Below are 19,530 nucleotides of genomic sequence, written 5' to 3'. Positions count from 1 at the left end.
GTTCCCTTGTGTTTCCCTCTGGCGCACAGCCTCCTTTCTGGGCCATCGATGGACTGATGACCTTGGACCTTGTCTAAACCAGAGCAGCCTGGCCGTACGCTAGCCTTCTCACAAGGGACCAAGTTCTGTTATGGAGATGGCCTCCAAAGCAGCACGGAACTAACCACTTCCCTGTCCCACTCTCTCCTCCTCCCACTGAAATTCCCCTACCCTCTGAGTGATGGAGCCTGCCCCTCTGGGCTCTGGTACTCCTTCACAGGTTCACAGACTGAGAGCCGGAAAAGACTTTAGACAGCATCCAGTTCAACTACCTCATTTTACAGATGAGGAAACAGGTCCAGGGAGGCTGTGGGACTCGCCTGAGGTCACGTAGGTAGTAAGTGTTGATGGGATCTTAGATCTAGAGCAGAAAGGGTCCACCTCATGGAACAGGTAAGCAAACTGAGACCCTGAGAGTTGGAATAATTTGTCCAAGTGACAGAATGAACTTTCAAATGCAGGTTCTCTGATTCCAAGGTCAGTGCTCTTTCTGCTACACTGTGTGTGTGTGTGTGTGTGTGTGTGTGTGGAGGGGGGCGGGAATGAGGACAGTTGAGGCATTGCCCGTTCTACCTGACAGGTGTCACCAATCATGATGTTGGTGCTCAGGCTGGCAGGAAGTAGAAACAGTAAAGTCTGGAGTATTGCAGGGGGTTCCTCCAGGTAGGAAGACAATAGGACAGGGTCAAGGAAGAGACCATGCAGGGATCTGGTGCTTTGGTATGGGAAGAAGAGAATTGTTTCTGGTGATCAAAGATATATCCACTCACATTCAGTGCTCAAGCATCCTGCTCTGTTCCGAGACTTATACAAATTGTCTGAAGGGTCCTTTATTCTAAGCTTTGTGCAAACTGCCCTGAAGGGCCTGTCCAAGGAGAATCATGTCTTTTTCTTTTTTTTAAATGTTTTACGGATGCCTTTTGTTTTTATACCACCAGCATCTCCTGATATATTCCTTCCCTCTGCCCATCAACAACCCCCTCCATTTCTCAGCTCTGGGCATTTTCACTGACTGTCCTTCAAGCCTGGAACACTCTCCCTCTTCATCTCCTCTTCCTGGCTTCTCTGGCTTCCTTGCAGTCCCAGCTAAAATCTCCCCTCTGACAGGAAGCTCTTTCTGATCCCTCTCAATTCCTGCCTAGTTTATGTTAATTATTTCCTATTTTCCTGTATATAACTTCTTGCTTGTTTTCTCCCCCATTACATTGTGAGCTGCTCATGGGGAGGAACTCTCTTTTTGCCTCTGTTTGTATGTGAGCACTCAGCACAGTGTCTGGCACACAGCAGGCACTTAATAAATGCTTATTGGCTGGCACATACTAGGTGCTTACTAAGTGCTCACTGACTACCTGATGGGGGACTGACCAATAAGAGGCCAGGCCTTCAGAGTATGCAAAGCATGCTCTGCCTGATGCAGTCCCTAACATGGATATTTGCTGGGTCTGCTTCCAGGCGTGCACCATGGTGAAGGCCCTGCTCAATACTTCAGAGCAGGTACAGGTCATCTGACTGTTTCCTGTCCCCTAATTGTGCGGTGATGAGACTTTTTGATTGGCCATCAAAATGAAAACAGTGTATGCATACAGAAGCCCCAGTGACTCAATCTCTCATTCTTTCCTCCCTTGGAGAAAGAATTCTTTCCTAACTCTGTCCCTAGACAGGGGGGACTGCCTGCTGTCCACCTGCAGTGTTCATTCTAAGAGAGGCAAACAGAGCTAGGCTGTATGAGCATGTTTATTTCTCACACAGAGGCAGACATTCATGTTGAGAATCATTTAAGATCCACTGAGTCCCAATAAGGGTCAAAAACCTGAATTAATCTTTTCTTGTATTAGTGAACTAAAAACACCCCTTCCTGCATCAGCAAATTTCAGAAACAGATGGAACTGACCAGCATTCTTCCTGTTCTTCATCACTGAGCCCATGATGTCTGGGACCAGACACTCTCTTGATTAATGAGACTTTTCCTTTTTTTGTATCCTATGGACATATGTAGAGGAAACACTTATCCTGGATCTATAATTTTGATTGATACTTCGACGTCGTATTGTATTTACAATCTGTGCAATTAAGAAACTTCCTTTTTTATGCTGTATGTTAAGAAACATATGGAGGCTATGCTTTTTTTTTTTTTTTGTAACACTGACATCCTGAGTCTCATCACTCTAAACTCTATAAAACCTTTGTCATTTTACGTAATCTTGGAGTCAGAATGACGTTCTGCCCTGCATGTATACATGATTCACTAGCTAAAAGGGAATAAACTATATAATCACGTATCACCTAACTTGTTTGCCTTCTTTAACCAAACTTTCAGGTTGACAGTAATGGTGCCGTGACTCGGATTGGAACTGAAGGAATGGGAGAAAACTCCAGTCCACTCCAGCAACGCTTTAGTGGCTCAGGCACCTCAGGATCCATTTTTTCCTGGAGTCCTAACCTTGACCAGGTTGGTTAAGTTTCTCTTATTTCCAGATTCCATGGACCTCCCACCAGTTTGGTTGAAGTCTGAAAGAAAATTCCCTTTAAGTTAGCTCTGGGGTCAGGGATCAAGTCGAAGTTCAGAAACTCCGGCTACTGTATCATTTAAGTCCCCTCTGGTAAGGATCAATCTAGAGAAATTGGCTATGGATCAGTCAGAAACTAAAACCAGAAATCTGGCTAACAACACAACCTCTTATATGTGAAGCCATTGCTAATCTGGTGATCACAAGTACTGCTAGCACTGATATCAATTAACTAAAGATAGCCCCAAATTATGTTGGCCACAATATGGGGTTCTTTTGACTGGTCAAAGTTACTTTATCTTAAAACCAAATCAGGTTTAAAAGCCAACAAAACATCTAACCAGGAGTGGGAATGCTTTCATCATTGGGTTGCTGAGATGGCTGAGGGAGAAGGAAAGGCAGAAGCCTCTTCCCTTAAGGCTCGCAAAGCCTCTTCAGCACTCTTTCCTAGGCTCCAAATAATCCCCTTCCGTCTTCCCTTTCCCTTAAAGGCTATGGTCCTGACAGGGACTCAGATCATCAAACTTAACTTCATTGGGACTTGCCCTTTTAAACCTCAAGCTCAGGGGTACTCTGAGGAAGGCTTCCAAGATCCAGTTACACTATCAGGTCTTGGATCCTTGCAAATTCCCCAACCCCCTTTCCTCAGAATAATAATAATAACAACCAATTCGTGTTGGGGGTTTTCTAACAAGCCTCTAATTCCCTTTCTCTGTGTCATTAAGTGCGCACTATGTCATTATGTTTGTATTGTATTTGTCCTGTCAATTTGTCTGTCGGTGTGTATCTCTGTATCTATATCTTATAAGATTTTAAATGCAGCCAGAGACTTCTAAGGGCTGCAGCTAGGGAAACAACAAACTGTAAAACTCCTTTCTTTTGGGTCCAGGCCTGGCCAGCCTAGACTACAGTGAAAAGTTAGATACAGCTAAAGACTTCTTAGCAGATTCTAAAGGTTTTGAGATTAATCATTAAGAAATTGGGAAGTTGTTCATTTTGGGACTGTTGGAGAAAACTTCTGAGACTGGGGGTATTCCAGGAGCTCACCCTCTGCTAAAACACCTCCTTCCAATCCTGATTCCTCAGCATTCCCACTCCCCCCTCAGAGATAAGCATCTCAATAAGGGGACTGAAAAAGAGAATGCTGGAGAATTGTAGGGAAAACTTAAATCAGCCTTCCCATCTGGCAAAAGGAGGAGAGGGGCAGCTAACACAGACTAGCAGTGATAGTCTGCTATCAGCCCTATGCCCCTGGGCACCTTGCAGCCTACCCTTCTAGGCAACACCTGGGACTAACATCCAGGTTCAGTACATTCTGCCCAGCCTGCCCCAGCAGCTGCAAACGGCACCAGCCTCAGTAAATTATGCAGCTGTGGGAGGAGAGAAGTGGACAGGTCAGAACTATGATAGATCCATTGCCACCAAGAATTATCACCACTGGCAAAGCCCTGGTATCAGCCACCCAAACCCCTGGAAGGCCTGGCAATAGCATTATGAGGTGAGAAGCCAACTTCTACTCTTGGTAAGCCCCATACTTCTCTGTTCCAGTTTTGGAATTTATGGCAAGGTATTTTATCTCTGTTTGCCCTGATTCCTGATTTGTAAAGGGAAAAATAAATGGTTGTTGTTATGGGATCAAAACGATATAATGATTGCAAAGTGCTTAACACAATGACATATGTTAGACAACATTTATTATCTCTCTAATTTAATGTAATTGTTCCATACCTGATAACTTTGAAGTGGTTTTTAAATACTGAGTAATAAGATCAATAATTTCTATACGTGATAATCTGGAAATGCAACTGATGTCATCTGAAGTTTATTGTTTGTGTTGTTAGTATGTTTCTAAATTGTATTGTATTTCTAAAACTTTCTTAGATTGTAAAATTTGAGAGATCATTGTGAGGTAGAAATGGTACATATGGTTTGTCTTTTAAAAGGATGTGATAAAATTGGATAATTTGAAAACTGTTAACATTTAATGAGGTATATTTGGTTGTAAGCAGGTAATTAATTGGTTCTGTTTCAAGTTTTAAATACCTGATAATTGTTTATGGTATGTTATATTTCTGAGATTTTTTATATGGTGTAATCTGGTAAACAAATTGTATCAGCTATACTGTTGAAAAAAAAGCAATTTCTCTTATAATCCAGAGATGTTAGATCAAGAATTGTCACCCCTCCCAAAATAATAATAATAGGGGAGAATGAATGGTTTAGAATAAACTTCCAAGTTTTATTTGCTTTTAAGAGGAAGTTTCACCTAAAATTCTTATCAAATCTGTGTAAAAGTTTCCTGTGTTGTGAAATTCCTGAGTAAATGAGAATCCTTGAAATATGTTAATTTGAAGATTTATGGATTACCACATTCACTATCTTTGAGATTCCAGAATGTAATAGTTTTTCCTAATTTCCAGTGATATATTTAAAGACAAAGGAAAAAAAAATACTGAGTAAATTTTTAAAGCTTGATAATATTTTTTATTGTGATAAGGCTAATTTAAATGGGTATGTTCTTTATGCATTATAAAAACTGAATTTTTTTCTCCATTACAAACACCTTTTTGACTAAGGAACTTTGTGATATCTAGGAATTCTGTAACAACTAGGAATTTAGTTTGTTATAGTACTTTGGGAAGTTATTTATGTTACTTAAGGACATTTTATCAACTTAGTTTTAATGAATTCCAATTTAAAGGTTTATTTTTACTTTAAGGTGGAAAGGAAAGATATCTATCACTTTAAAAATTCCAAATGTTCTTCATAAAAGTTTAGTGATTATTCTTCTTAACATCAGGACAAATTTTAAACTGTTTTTAAAGAAGGGAAATACTTTTAGAAGAATGTCTTGTTTGATTTTTTTAGGCCTACAAAATTTTCATTTGCAAGATAACTTACTGCTAAATTATTGTAATGAGCTGTAAAGCAGAAGAGATCTTGCTGTTTTGATCTGAATCTGTAGTCATTCATGGCCTAAGCAAGAGTTAAATTAGTGTTTGAACTTATATGTATAAGATTCAAATCTGAAATATCTCATTCTTTCAGAGTGAGTATAATTAGAGAAGAATAAACAAGCTTGTGAACAAGGACATAAATCCATCAACTTGAGGTTAAAGTTAGTAACTCTTTGTTTTGTTTAAGGATTAGGATTCCAGTGTTAGTTAGTGAAGAGTAGTAATTTATGAGCTCTTTTGTGTTAACTTAATGGGAAATCTAATATTATTATTAATCTGGAATTCGAACATGTGCAGAAATTTATACAAACTTCTGAAGACTCACCTTAAGATGTTCCCATTGTTTAAAGGAATTATGACAGCAGTAGTATTTTTCTGTGATCAGTCTCTTACTGTTACCAATGTGAGATTAAATTCTTATTATCTAGGATATGTGATTTTATGGGACAGCAATTTACTATTGTTTTGAGCTTTGATTACCAGGATAATTGTCTGAGTTGTCATGAAGCCAATAGTAGGATGGCATGTGCTGCAGGCTGAGAACTGCTAGAGATGGACATCTGTGCCTTGGGCAGAGTTTTGAGGACGACCTTAGACACAGCCTAGGTAGGATCTTCCTGACTCTATTTCCCAATTGTGCTATTTCCTTTCTGAAAAGGAAAATTCCCCACCTGATTAATCCGAAGCCCTCCTTTTAACATCCAGTGACTACATGATTGGCTATCAGATATGACTCAAGCCTGGAATGAAATAGAGCCAAGGAAGTTCTCTCCTTCTGATATGATATATGACCTTGTCCCTCTGGAACATCTCTGAGTTACCATAATAGGATGCAAGTATGAATAGCTTACAACTTTAACTTACATTCATGGCCAAATAATAATAATATAGCAATAACACCCTCCTAAGGAGGAAATGTTTAGACGAAGTAAAAAGACAAAGATGTAATGCGATAGATGTCTAATTAAATAGGACAGCAAATTTTGAGAAAAGCAACAGGATTAGACTGATTCCTCCAAGAATTATATACAGATGTACATGATTGGTTTCCAAAATGTACCAATCATGGAAATCCAAGCTTTAAGCATGTTTTGATAAAAAGATCTCAAATTTGGATTTTTACTCAAAAATTGTATAGGATAGTTGTAAAAGTACGTGAAATTATTTCTCCTTCATTAAAGTATCTGATAATTTTAAAAGGCAGGAAAGCTCATTTTATGGTTGGATCTTCACATTTTAAACAATTCTTATACCAGGTACAGGGTGTAGATAAGAACAGAAGCAGCAGATGATATCAAAAATAGAGAACCAAATTTTAGTGATTGTACTAATTTATACTAAGTCAGAATTATCTGGGAACTTCTAAATCTAAACCAGAGAAGAGAGCTCCCTTTTTGAACTGCCTATGAATTAAGCCTATTGTACATGAGCAAGGAACTTAATGTTAGTTAACATTGGTAATAATGATTGTATTGATTTGTATGGTTCATATTTAAGGTTTTCTCGGTCATCCTGGTGACATGTAAATCTCCCTTCTCAAAACTAGTCTATTGTGAACCCTTCAAGTGATTTAATCTGTACCTGACTTGAAGTAATTATGCAATTTTGTGAATTATGAGAAAACTTTGTTGTATTGTTTGAACCTAGCCCTGCATGGCTGGAAAAACTGAACTATCTCTACGTGGCTTTAATTAAAGACTTATGTTACGCTATTTTCTCTCAATTATCGACTCATACATCTTCTAAGAGCCTCTATCAGCTCTATGTGATTACTCCAATAGCTGCCAACTTCTGCATGTGTACTCCAGGATCATCTGAAGATGCCTGTTGCAAGTGGACAACTCTTTCCATCCCCTGAGGAAGAGGAAGGTTTTTCCCCACACCTTTCTTGATCTACAGGTGAAGCCTTCAGCTTACCTTTGACCAAAAGGAGGAAATGACAATCATTTAAGATCAACTGAGTCCCAATAAGGGCCAAAAACCTGAATTAATCTTTTTATCTATGAGTGAACTAAAAACACCCCTTCCTGCGTCAGCAAATTTCAGGATCAGATGGAACTGACCAGCATTCTTCCTGTTCATCATCGCTGAGCCCAGGATGTCTGGGACCAGACACTGTCTTGATTAATGAGACTTTTCCTTTTTTTGTATCCTATGGTCATATGTAGAGGAAACCCTTATCCTGGATCTATAATTTGATTGATACTTTGATGTTCGTCTATTGTATTTACAATCTATGCAATTAAGAAACTTCCTTTTTATGCTATATGTTAAGAAACATATAGAGGCTATACCTTTTTTTTTTTGTAATACAGACATCCTGAGTCTGATCACTCTAAACTGTATAAAACCTTCCTCATTTCACTTAATCTCAGAACCAGAATCATGTTCTGCCTTGCATGTATACATGATTCGCTAGCTAAAAGGGAATAAATTATATAATCATGTATCACCTAATTTCTTTGTCTTCTTTAACCAAACTTTCAGGTCAACAATGCACAACATCCATGTGAGTTCATTGGGAAATGAGCTCAAAGAAAGGCCATTTGAAGGACACCATATACCCATACAGCAAGGAACTGTTTTCTCCTCCCTTTCCCCTGTGTCCTTTGTCAGTAAAATTATACTTTCCATAGAACAAGACAGTGCCCCTAGGGTGCCTGGTTTCTGTCAGCCATAAACAAGAGAATGTCATAAAATAAGAGAGCGTCACGGTAGGATAGGGTCCCTAAAACAATGAGATGAGAGAAATACCATTCATCAAGATAGTGTCAGGTTCACAGTGACTGGCCCTCATCAGTCATAAACAGGAGAATGCTCTGGTCAGCTTCATCTAGCAGGAAAACTCTGGATTCACTCAGAGAGCATCCCAAAGGATTATGGCATGTTAACTCAGACTGGGACAAAATGTCCCCTTGTGATTGACCAGTCCGGGTTTTCAACCTCCTTGGGGCGAGGAAGGGCTCAAACAGGTCTCATGCTACCTATCAAGGGTCAGGCCAAAACCTTTTGGCATGGAGGGAGCTCTGAATCAGAGACAGAGATAGTATTGGCAGTGTGAAACAAAAGTAATAATACTGGCTTTGGCCAAAGGAGAAAGCCAGCCAACTGAGAGCCACCCCCAGGGACCTTTGCCCCACCCCACCCCAGCTCTGTAACTCTGGGATACAAAGGGTGGGAGAGGGGTTGCCATTGTGATGGAGGATAAAAGGGAGGGGAGCCATTTTTTTTCCTTCTCTCCAGGGACAAGATACTAGGAGGCCATCTGCAGTCAGTGCATCCAGTGTGGAGGCTGAAGAAACTTATCTAGAGACCAGAGGGATTTACAGAGGGCCCAGGCTGCTGCTGCTGCCATAGGAAGACACAGACTGGAACCCTAAGGGCCCAAGATGGGAGGGAGTCAGAGGGCCACTTGACATCCTAGGATTGCTCTGGGAGGGCAATGAACAGCCTACACAGCTTTCAAGATCATGTCACTCAGAGGACCAGGGTCCAGGTGAGGAGTTAAGGGCAGAGGCCCAGCAGCATCAGTTGCTTCTCTGGGGTCAGGGCTGGGGACATAGCCCGAGCTGTGTCCCCTGACTCCCCTCCTGTGCAGCCAAGTGGCCATGGATGAAGAAGAAAGAGAGTTTTCTTTCAGAGTGCCCCCCATGTGGGAATGGGGTCTTGGGCTGGGGTCCTCCCATGCCAGCTGGGGGTTCTTCCTTCTGTTGATAGCAGTACTCCTTCCAGGCACTCATTGTGCCTTGGGATCAGTATATTATGCTTCCTATGAAGTAGTCATCCCCAAGAGATTAATGAACAGGGAAGGAGAAGGAGCAGGAAAAATCTCCTATTCAATATTTATGAGAGGCAAGAGGCAGGTGATTCATCTGAAACAAAAGAGAGGGCTATTTGCTAAGAACTTCCCTGTCTACACTTACTACAAAGGGAAGCTAGTTTTGGACATGCCTTTTCTCCCAGATGACTGCTACTATGATGGATATGTGGAAAATGATCTGGGCTCCCTAGTGTCTCTCAGTACCTGCTCTGGCCTCAAGGGCATAATAACCATAGAGAAAACAGTCTACAACATTGAGCCCATTGATGCCTCAAGTAAGTTTGAACACGTCCTGTACAAAATGAAAAAGGACACGTTCATTACCTGCAAGGGGCCTAAGAGGGAACCTCTTCAATTCAGGAGCCATTTAAAAGGGAAACAAGATGTAGCTGATATGGATGAGAGAGAGAGGGAACTTCAGAGAGCCTCTATGGATTACATCTGGTCACACACCAAGTATGTGAAGACGTACATTGTGGTCGACAAGAAAAGGTTCGAAATGTGGGATGAAAATGTGACCAAGACAACCGAGAAGGTGATGGACGTCGTCTCACAGCTAGACACCTTCACCCATGAGTTCAACACCAGAGTCGTCCTGATTGGTTTGGAGATCTGGACAGAGGGAAATCTGATCCATATTTCACTGAATATAAGGTTCGCCCTTATGGCTTTCAATAGATGGAGGACTGATTACGTCTTCCGTAGGGTGATTCACGATATTGCCCATCTGATCGTAGGGCATAATACCGGAAGTGCGATGGGCGATGCCTATTTCAGAGGTACTTGTACATACTACAAAGCTGCAACAATTGATTCATTCTACCATGAAGACATAACCCGCTTCACTAACCTCCTGGCCCATGAGCTGGGCCACACCCTAGGCATGATGCATGACCATTCAGGCTGCAGATGTGGTGAACAATCTTCCTGCATCATGAATGACGCTGTCACCCATGAGAGTCGTTACAGTAACTGCAGTATTGACAACTACTATGAATACCTGAGGACACGCGGTGGGATCTGCCTCTATGAAAAGCCAGACCCCAGCAGAATAATGAGGAAGTCAGTCTGTGGGAACCGAGTGTTAGACAGAGGGGAGGAGTGTGACTGTGGCAGTGTTGAGACCTGCTCGAAGGACCCTTGCTGTCTTCCCACATGCAAGATGACTAAAGGTTCTGTGTGCGCCTTCGGGCCCTGCTGTGAGGGCTGCCAATTTCGGTTAAGGGGGCAGTGTTTGCCGTCCCAGTAAGGATGAGTGTGACCTCCCTGAATATTGCAATGGTACCTCCATGTGGTGCCAACCAGATGTCTACAAACAAGATGGCACCCCATGCACAGGACAAGGGCATTGCTATGGAGGGCACTGTCGGGACCTGAATAAACAGTGTGTTGAGATCTTTGGCAAAGAAGCCATATCTGCCCGAGATGGTTGCTATCGGTTCATGAATTCCAAAGGGGACCGGTTTGGGAACTGTGGCAGTAGATTTACTGGGCTGTACAAAGGCTTTGTGAGTTGTGCTGCCCATAATGCCAAGTGCGGGAAGGTTGTATGTGAGAAGGTGCTGAACGTACCGCACGGTAAGAACCACCACACCTTTATCCAGGTGAGGTATGATAAAACTTGGTGCTGGGGCGCAGACCTCTTTGAGGAGGTTGATGTTCCTGATAGAGCACAAGTGTCTGATGGTACCAGATGTGCCCCGAACAAGGTCTGCATCAACAATGTCTGCTCATCTGCTGCAAACTTCCTCATGCTTCAGTGCAATCCAGTTACCAACTGTCACAGAAGAGGGGTGTGTAACAACTTGAGACACTGCCACTGTGATTCTGGCTATGCCCCCCCAACTTGTGAGACAATAGGTCATGGGGGCAGTATGGATAGCGGGCCTGTTGTTCCAATTATAATCATCACAACACCCCAGACCACGACCACTCCCACCACTCCCACCACCACCAACACTATCCCCACCACAATCCCCACTACCACCACCCCCTCCACCCCAATCCTCATCCATACCACTACCACCCCCAACACCACTGTGACCACTCCCACATCTTCCCTAACCACCCCCTCCACCACTACCCCAAAGACTACCACCACCCCCACCAACACCCCGCCCCCAACCACCACTACCCCCACAACTACCACCACTCCTACAACTAACACAACTACTACCCCCACCACTACCATCCCCACCACCACTCACCAGACCACTACCACCACTACCACCAGAACCAGCACCACCACCACCACACTTCCTCCTCCAATCAGAACCACCTCCTCACAGAACCAACCTACTGAACCCCAAGGGATTAAACATACTCCTTCTAGCAAGCACCCAACAGAAAAACATAGTGAAAAACTACTGGCCATCCTCTTATTCCTGGTTACCCTCATCCTCCTTGTGAACAGTGTAATCTGGTACCTCATAATCCTGGCCTATGCCCAGAAAAAGAAGAGACGAAAACAGAAAGCCACACAAAACAGAAAAGCCCATGTAAGAAGGATCTGAAGGAGAAGGATTGGGGCATCTCCCAGGACCTCTTGCATGTCACCAACTCATGCTTTGGAAGCATAGCTGTGATTTGGAACAGGAATCATTTGAATAAAAAGATAAGTGAAAAATACAACTGTGTTCAGGAGAGATGTGGGTTTCAGCTTGGGGCTACACACACAGAACTGGGGTCTCTCTTGAGTTGTGCGAACACGTAGGGGCTCAACGAGGAGACTAGGACTGCGAGGCAGACCCTTTGAGAGGGCTGGGATCATTGGCAGACGAGAAACGCAATCTCCAGAGAGGATGGGGACTTCAGGGACAGGGCAGGGTGTCTGGGCTCAGGATGCTATATTTTCTTTCTTTTTCCCTTGGAACATTTCCAATGTAGCTCTAAATTCTCTGGATCAGTCACCACTCAGGTCCTCCCACCTTTCAGACCTAAGGGTTAAATTAGTTTCCTTCCCAGTATCTCCCTGGTCCCTTGGTGGCTTGGGTCCCAGGACTTCCTTTTTATCTTTTCTTCTCCTTCCCTTAAAAAAAAGTCTCTGAGGTTGGGGAATGTTGACCTAAGGAAACACCTCAGGTGCCTGAACCCACTAATCTATAGCCTTATGCAACCCTACCTGAGAAAGAACACATGAGAACCAACAAGTGTCCATCCAGGCTTTGAAGATTTCCAACGATGGGGAGCTCACCACCTGTTGAGGCGACCCATGCCGCTCTGGGATGCCTCTCGTTGTTAGAATGTATTTTCCTTGGATCAGGGTGAAAAATGCCTCTTGGCACCTTTCTGCCCACTGCTCCTGGTCCTGTCCCTGGGCCCAAGCTTTCACACACCAGCCCTTTGGATGTTCAAAACACATCTTGTCCCACCCACAACTCCTAGAAGCCATTCCTTCTTCAGGACAAACATGCCATGTTTTCTCACTCATGCAATCCTAGAACTAGAACAGGAAGTGACCTCAAAGGTAATCTAGTACAACTCCTTCATTCTACAGAAGAGCAGAGGCCCAAAGACACTAGGTTACTCGCCCAGTGTAACAGGGTAATAAGAATGAGAGGCAGCATTAGAACCCACGGCCCCTGACTGCAGGGCTTTCCCTTTTTCCACTGTTCCACAATGCTTTCCTGCCAGAGTTCACACACCATCCTATCAGTCCCTCCTGAGATATGCCTTAGAGTGAGGTAGGTGGTTCTTCACATGAGCAAGTAACTCTGGGATACCTGTTCCCAAGAGAAGCTGTGACATTCTTGATGACTGACTTGAAGGTGGAGTCTAGGGTGCCTGGGTCCAGGTCCTCATCACCTCTGGTCTCTGGATGAAGGCTGGAGGTTCAAGCCAGTGCTCCTGCCCCTGATTTCTCCCCTCCCAACCATCCGCTACAGAAATGCCCACTGCCAGACGACCGTTTGCTCCTTCTATGCTTCAGGCATCCATGCCTTCCCCAGCGGGCACCTTTCTTCCAACAAGGCAGACTCTGGACCCTCAGTGGCTCTGTGGAGCCTTTGAAGAGTTGTCACGGCCAAAAGAACTCATCACCTTGGGACCAGCCTGGTCATGGAACTGCAAGGGTAATCCTCCTAAACAGCAACTTGACTGTGTTAGTCTCCCACAGTCAACAACTTTTACTGGTTCGTCATCCTCCAGGGGTTAAGGGGGGCAGAGGGAGGGCACAAACATTTACTAAGCACTGACTACCTTCCAAGCACTGTGGGGAACACGTTACAAATATCCTCAAAACAGCTCGAGAAGGCAGGTACTCTAATGATCCCCCACTTACAGTGGAAGAAATCGAGGCAGACAGTGGTCAAGTGACTTACTCATGGTTCACACAGCTGCTAAGTGTCCAGTGTAAGATATGAACCCAAGTCTTCCCATGTGATGTAATCACACCTACATGACCCATATTCATAACAATGCTTCTCAAGGCCCACTTCATTCTCCAGACTGTCTGGCTCTAGATCAGTACCCTCACCACCCTGATTATCTGTGACGTTCACATCTTTCCTGTGTCATTCTTCTGTGTATTCTTGTCACCTCTTTTTAATCTCTTCTGCTTCTGTTAAATCTCTACCCTTTTGGTCTTTTATCATGCCATTTTTGCATGAAAATTTCCCTTCATATCTCTAATTTTCTTGAAGAGACCTCTTGTCTTTCCCATTTCATTATCTTCTATTTCTTTGCATTGCTCAGGGCTGTGGGCTCCCTCCCATGCTTTTTAGCATGATGTTTCCAGCTATGTCATCAGAAGTCTTCCATGGGGACTGACACAGCATCAGTGCCAACAACCACACTTACAGCAAATTGTTCAACTTCAGAAGGCCACAAGCCAAGACTAACGTGGCATGAGAGTTGGTGTGTGATCTTTTGTTCACAGAGGATTGTGCTCTCAATGCAGCCTCTGAAGCTGAGGTGCAACAACGTGAGGATAGATTCTCTGCTGCTTCTGCTAATTTTGCCCTAACAATTAACACCAAGAAAATGCAGGTGCTCCAGCAGCCAGCACCATACCAACCATACATGGAACTGTCTGTCCCAGCAAATGGAGAGATTTTCAGTGCCATGGATCACTTCACTTACCTGGGCAGTATACTCTCTAGAGATGTACACCTTGATAATGAGATTGACCCACACACTGAAAGACCGAGCTCAGTGTCTGGGAGGCACCGAAGGAAAGTGTGGCAGAGAAGAGGCATTAGGCTGTCTACCAAAGTAAACGTCTGCAGAGCCCTGGTACTGACCTCAGTGTCGTATGCCTCTGAAACCTGGACGGTCCACCAGCAAGATGCCAGGAAAATGAATTGCTTCCATTTGAACTGTCTTAGGAAGATTCTGAAGATCATCTGGCAGGATAAGATACTGGACACTGAGGTTCCTTCCTGAGTTAAACTGCCGAGTATTCAAACTCTACTGCAGAAAGCACAACTCAGATGGACTGGCCATAGTGAAATGCCAAATGTACGCTGCCCTAAAACACCATTTTGTGGAGAACTCACGCAAGGAAGGTCTTCACGTGTTGGTCAGAAGAAGCGATACAAGGACACTCTTAAGGTCTCTTTGAAGAACTTTGGAATAAATGGCAGGACATGGGAGACACTGGCACAGGACTGTCCAGCATGGCAAGCTGGCATCAAAGAAGGTGCTGTGCCCTGTGAGCAAAGCACAACTGTAGTGGTTCAAAAGAAACATGAGATGCCCAAATTTACAGATATGTCCATCTAATTGTTCAGATGGACTGTTTGCCTGCACTCTGATACTGAGCTCACACTGATCTCATCACCCACAGCTGGACACACTGCACCTTGACCCCAGGACAGTGACGTCATTTAGGTCCTCTTCCACGATGAAGGACAACAACCGAGTTATCCCTCCCTGCTATTCTCTGGAATCCTCCATTAAGTGGGGTACATCTTTCCCTTTCTCTTCCCCTTTCCCTTTCCTTCCTTCCTTGGCTCATTGTAAAGCCTCCCCACACATAGCTGTTCTGCTTTTTTCTCTTCTTTTTCGCTGGAATGTTTTTTGGTTGCTGCCTCCTGTACACTACCGCACACCTCTACCAGACCGAATCCCTTAAATCTATCACTCAATTCCACTTCTTTTTAGGTCACACCTATATGGTCTTATTAAAAAACACAACAGTGTCCACTGGATTGGAAAAGATCAGTTTATGTCCCAACCCTTAAGAAGGGCAATGCCAAGCAATCTTCAGATTCCTGAATAACTGCATTCATGTCACACACCAGCAAGGTTATGCTTGAGATTCTGCAAGCGGGGCTTCAGCGACATGTGACCCAAGACTAGCCAGAAGAGCAGGCTGGTTTTGGAAGAGGCAAAGGAGCTAAAGACAAAAATGCCAACATTCCTTTGATTAGGGAGGAAGCCAGGAAGTTCCAGAATAACTTTTAGTTCTGCTTTCTTGACTCCTTCAAAGAAAGAAAAAGCAATAAGAGGAAAGTGAAAAAATGTGCTCTTGGAAGCTATTTTAAAGGATGCAAAGAAGAGAACACAAAGAGGGTCAGAAGGAAACACAGAAGCAAGACAGCTTTGAAAGGCACGGGTTGAATTCATCATACCCTTACAAGGAAAAGCAAACTAGTCATTGAGATTCCTTGACGACACTAAAGCCTTTGACTGTGTGGATCCCCAAAATGTGACAAGGCCTCAAAGAGAGGGGAGGACCAGATCGTCTGACTTGTCTCCTGAGGAACCTGTGTGTGGACCAGGAAGCAACAGGGAGAACTGAACATGGAACAACTGAGTGGTTTAAGAATGGAAAAGGAGTGTGACAAGGCTGTATGTTCTCACCTCATGTCACTTATATGCAGAGTATATCATGTGAAATGCCAGCCTGGATGATTCAAAAGCTGTAATTAAGGTTGCCAGGAGAAATCTCAACAATCTCAGATATGCAGACAATACAACTCTCGTGGCAGAAAGAAGAATTAAGAAGCCTCTTGATGAGGGTGAAAGAGGAGAGTATAAAAGCTGGCTTGAAGCTTAACATTAAAAGGCCAGAGATCTTGGCAACTGGTGCCATCACTTCCTGGCACAGAGAGGCAGAAGAAATGGAAGCAGTGTCAAATTTTATATTCTTGGGCTCAAAGATCAACGCAGATAGCAACTGCAGCCATGAAATGAAAAGATGCCTGCTCCTTGGAAGGAAAGCTATGGCAAATCTGGACAGTGTACTAAAAAGCAGAGACATCACCTTGCCAACAGCCCAAGGTATGGTTTCTCCAGTAGCAATGTATGCCTGTGAGGATCAGACTATAAGGAAAGCTGAGTGCCACAGAATTGGCCCTTATGTAAGCATGTCCTTTTGGTTTTTTTTAAGGCAGATGGGGTTAAGTGACTTGCCTAGGGTCACACAGCTAGTAAGTGTCAATTGTTTGGTCTGAGGCCAGATTTGAACTCAGTTCCTCCTGACTCCAAGGACTGTGCTCTATCCACTGTGCCACCTAGCTGCCCCAGAATTGGCACTTTTGAACTGTGGTGCTGGAGACTTTTGAGAGTCCCTTGGACAGCAAGGAGGGCAAGTAAGTCAATATTTAAAGAGTTAATTCCAGGAGCTCAAATACTGAAGCTGAAGCTTAAATACATAATGAGAGGATGGGACTCACTGGAAAAGACCCTGGTGTTGGGAAGGATTCAAGGCAAAAGGCAAAGGAGGCAGCAGAGGATGAGATGGACAGAAGGTGTCATGGAAACCGTAACCATGAGCTTGGAGATGGCGAAGGACAGAAGGGCCTGGCGTGCTGTGGTCCACGGAGTCAGGAAGAACTGGACATGGCTGAACAGCTCAACGACAACAACAATGGCGTCCTGACTCCCAGCCCAGCACTCTACTGACTCTGATCACGTGAATTACCACACATTGTCACCTAAGCTGCAGCGCGACACTGCTATCTGGGTGCCATTTGCTCTTCCCAACTTACACACCAACCACTCCCCAGAAACTTCTAATCCAGCCAGTGAAGTCATCTCACTTTGGAAAGAGAACTGAATTTGGAGGACCTGGGTTCAAAATCTGCCTCTGCTCATTACTGCTGTAAGCTTGGAGGGAAATCACTTAACCTCTCTGGGCCTCAGCTTCTTCATCTGGAAAATGAGAGGACTGGACTAGGTCTTTCTTAGTTCTGAATGCATGCTCCTATGACCCAGATCTATGCACCCAGCCTTTGTCTCTCTCTGAGTTTCAACCCCACATCACAAAGTACCTGTCGGACATTTCAAACAGGAGGTCCCAAGTGACATCTCAGACTCATCCACGCGCAAAACAGAACTCATTCTTTTTCTGCCCCCCAAACCTCTTCCAAACTTCCCTAATTCCACTGAAAGAGAGAGGGAGTAGGGAGAAGGAAAGACAGGGGGAGTCAGGTCATTAAGTCTACTGAGAAGGCCACTCCTTCTGGCTCCCTCTGACAGCTTTTTCACAACATTCCCTAGCTCTTTTGGCCCTTATGGGGTAGAGGAAGCCAAGGACTACTCACAGTTTGCTTTGCCATCCCAAGCAGCAAACTTGTGAGGTTGTTACATGTTGCCCAGAAATGGCCTGGGCCCACTCCGGGGTGTATATTCTAGGTAGAGCAGACCACAGGCCTGCTGTTTGCCTCCCTCTAGTATCAGCTCAAACCTCACTTCTTCCACGAATCTTTCACAAACTGCTCAGACTCACACTGACTCCCAATTCAATTGAATTTAACACACCAAGTGCCTACCATGTACGAGGCAGTGTATTAGCTCTGGAGATAAAAAGACCAAAATTAAATGAGTACTGGGGTTCAATTCCTAGAGCATTTCAGGTCTGCAGGATTTCTTTTCTTAGTCTTGGTATTTTATATTTTTTAATATTTATTTCATTTTGTTAGAGTATATTTCATGAAACAGTTTCAATTTCCTTTCCTTGCACTTTCTCTGCTGTGATTTCTCTTTTTTTGGTCATTTTGTTGCGTTGTGGTTTTTTTTTTTTTTTTCAAATGTATTGCCTCATAAGAATTGGAAATTGAGAGGTTGCCCATCAATTGGGAATGGCTGAGCAAGTTGTGGTATATGAATGTAATGGAATACTATTGTGCTATAAGAAATGATGAACAGGCTGACTTCAGAAAAACCTGGGAAGACTTATATGGTCTGATGCTGAGTGAAGTGAGCAGAACCAAGAGGACTTTGTATACAATAGCAGCCACGTTATGCAATGACTAAGAATGTTAAACTGAACCCTTCTCAGCATTACAAGGATCTAAGACATCTCCAGAGGCCTCGGGATGGAAAATGCTGTCCACATCCAAAGAAAGAACTATGGAAGTCGAATCGCTATCACTTATTTTTACCTTCAGTTGAGTTTTATTTCATCTTTCTGATGGTTCCTCCTGTTGGTTTTAATTTTTAGTTACAACTTCACTAACATGAAAACATGTTTAATGGATATGTAAATGTAAAGCCTCTGTCAGATTGTGCGCCGTCTTGGGGAGGTGGGGGGGGAGAAAAAGGGAGAAAAAATTTTCAACTCAAAAGCATATGGAAAAAAAAATTACAAAAAAAAAAAATTACAAAAAACCCCAAAACAAATCTATTGCCTCATTTATTATTTTTTTAAAAATAGTGCATTTTCTTAATTTGATAGTTCTTTTAAATTTTTAAATCTCATCTTTGTCAGAATTTCTTTTTCAAAAATTGGTTTTATGAAAGAAAATTAGAACATCACAATATACCCAAACTTGTGGGATGTAAGCAAAAGAAATATTAAGGGGAAATGAATACATCTCTAAACAGAGTTATCAATAAAAGAGCAAAGAAAAGCCAAGAATGGAGAAGAACAAGCCCTGATGATCGGCCTGCCTACAGCACCCAGCCTAGGAGTGTAACAACTTTGTGGCTAAGGTGCCATGTTTTTTTACAGCAAGACAGAAGTCCACCCAGCGGCCACAACACACCAGGAGTGAACTTGGTTGGGGGAATGTCTGTAACATGCACTCTACCTTTATGCTCACTCTTCCCAGGGCCCAAGGTGGTAAGGGGAGAGTGAGTGCCTAGTTTGGGGGGACATTGTTAACTTCAGATCTTACTGTATCTTCAGTAAATGTCCCTTCTAAAATCTAATTGATATTGGTTGCTTACTGATAACACCAAGGAGATATCAACTGTTTAAATGACACTGGAGTGGGGCTATAAATTTATCCAACCATTCTGGAGAGCAATTTGGAACTAT

General features: G+C 43.4%; 1 protein-coding gene across 1 annotated transcript in view; it reads left to right on the top strand.

Moving 5' to 3' along the window:
- Positions 1-1,464: 1,464 nt before the first annotated feature.
- LOC144456600 (uncharacterized) overlaps positions 1,465-19,530 on the top strand; it is a 33,449-nt gene continuing 15,383 nt past the window's right edge. The window contains 8 exon segments of the mRNA XM_078151838.1: positions 1,465-1,533; positions 3,826-3,940; positions 4,095-4,113; positions 9,053-9,102; positions 9,105-9,149; positions 9,152-10,533; positions 10,535-11,821; positions 13,252-13,393. Coding sequence (XP_078007964.1) covers positions 1,465-1,533; positions 3,826-3,940; positions 4,095-4,113; positions 9,053-9,102; positions 9,105-9,149; positions 9,152-10,533; positions 10,535-11,821; positions 13,252-13,393 — 3,109 coding nt within the window.

This window comes from Phascolarctos cinereus, unplaced genomic scaffold (assembly GCF_003287225.1).
Source record: "Phascolarctos cinereus isolate Bilbo 61053 unplaced genomic scaffold, phaCin_HiC Scaffold_4;HRSCAF=312, whole genome shotgun sequence".
Taxonomy (NCBI): Eukaryota; Metazoa; Chordata; class Mammalia; order Diprotodontia; family Phascolarctidae; genus Phascolarctos; species Phascolarctos cinereus.
This window is presented reverse-complemented; position numbering and strand designations above follow the sequence as displayed.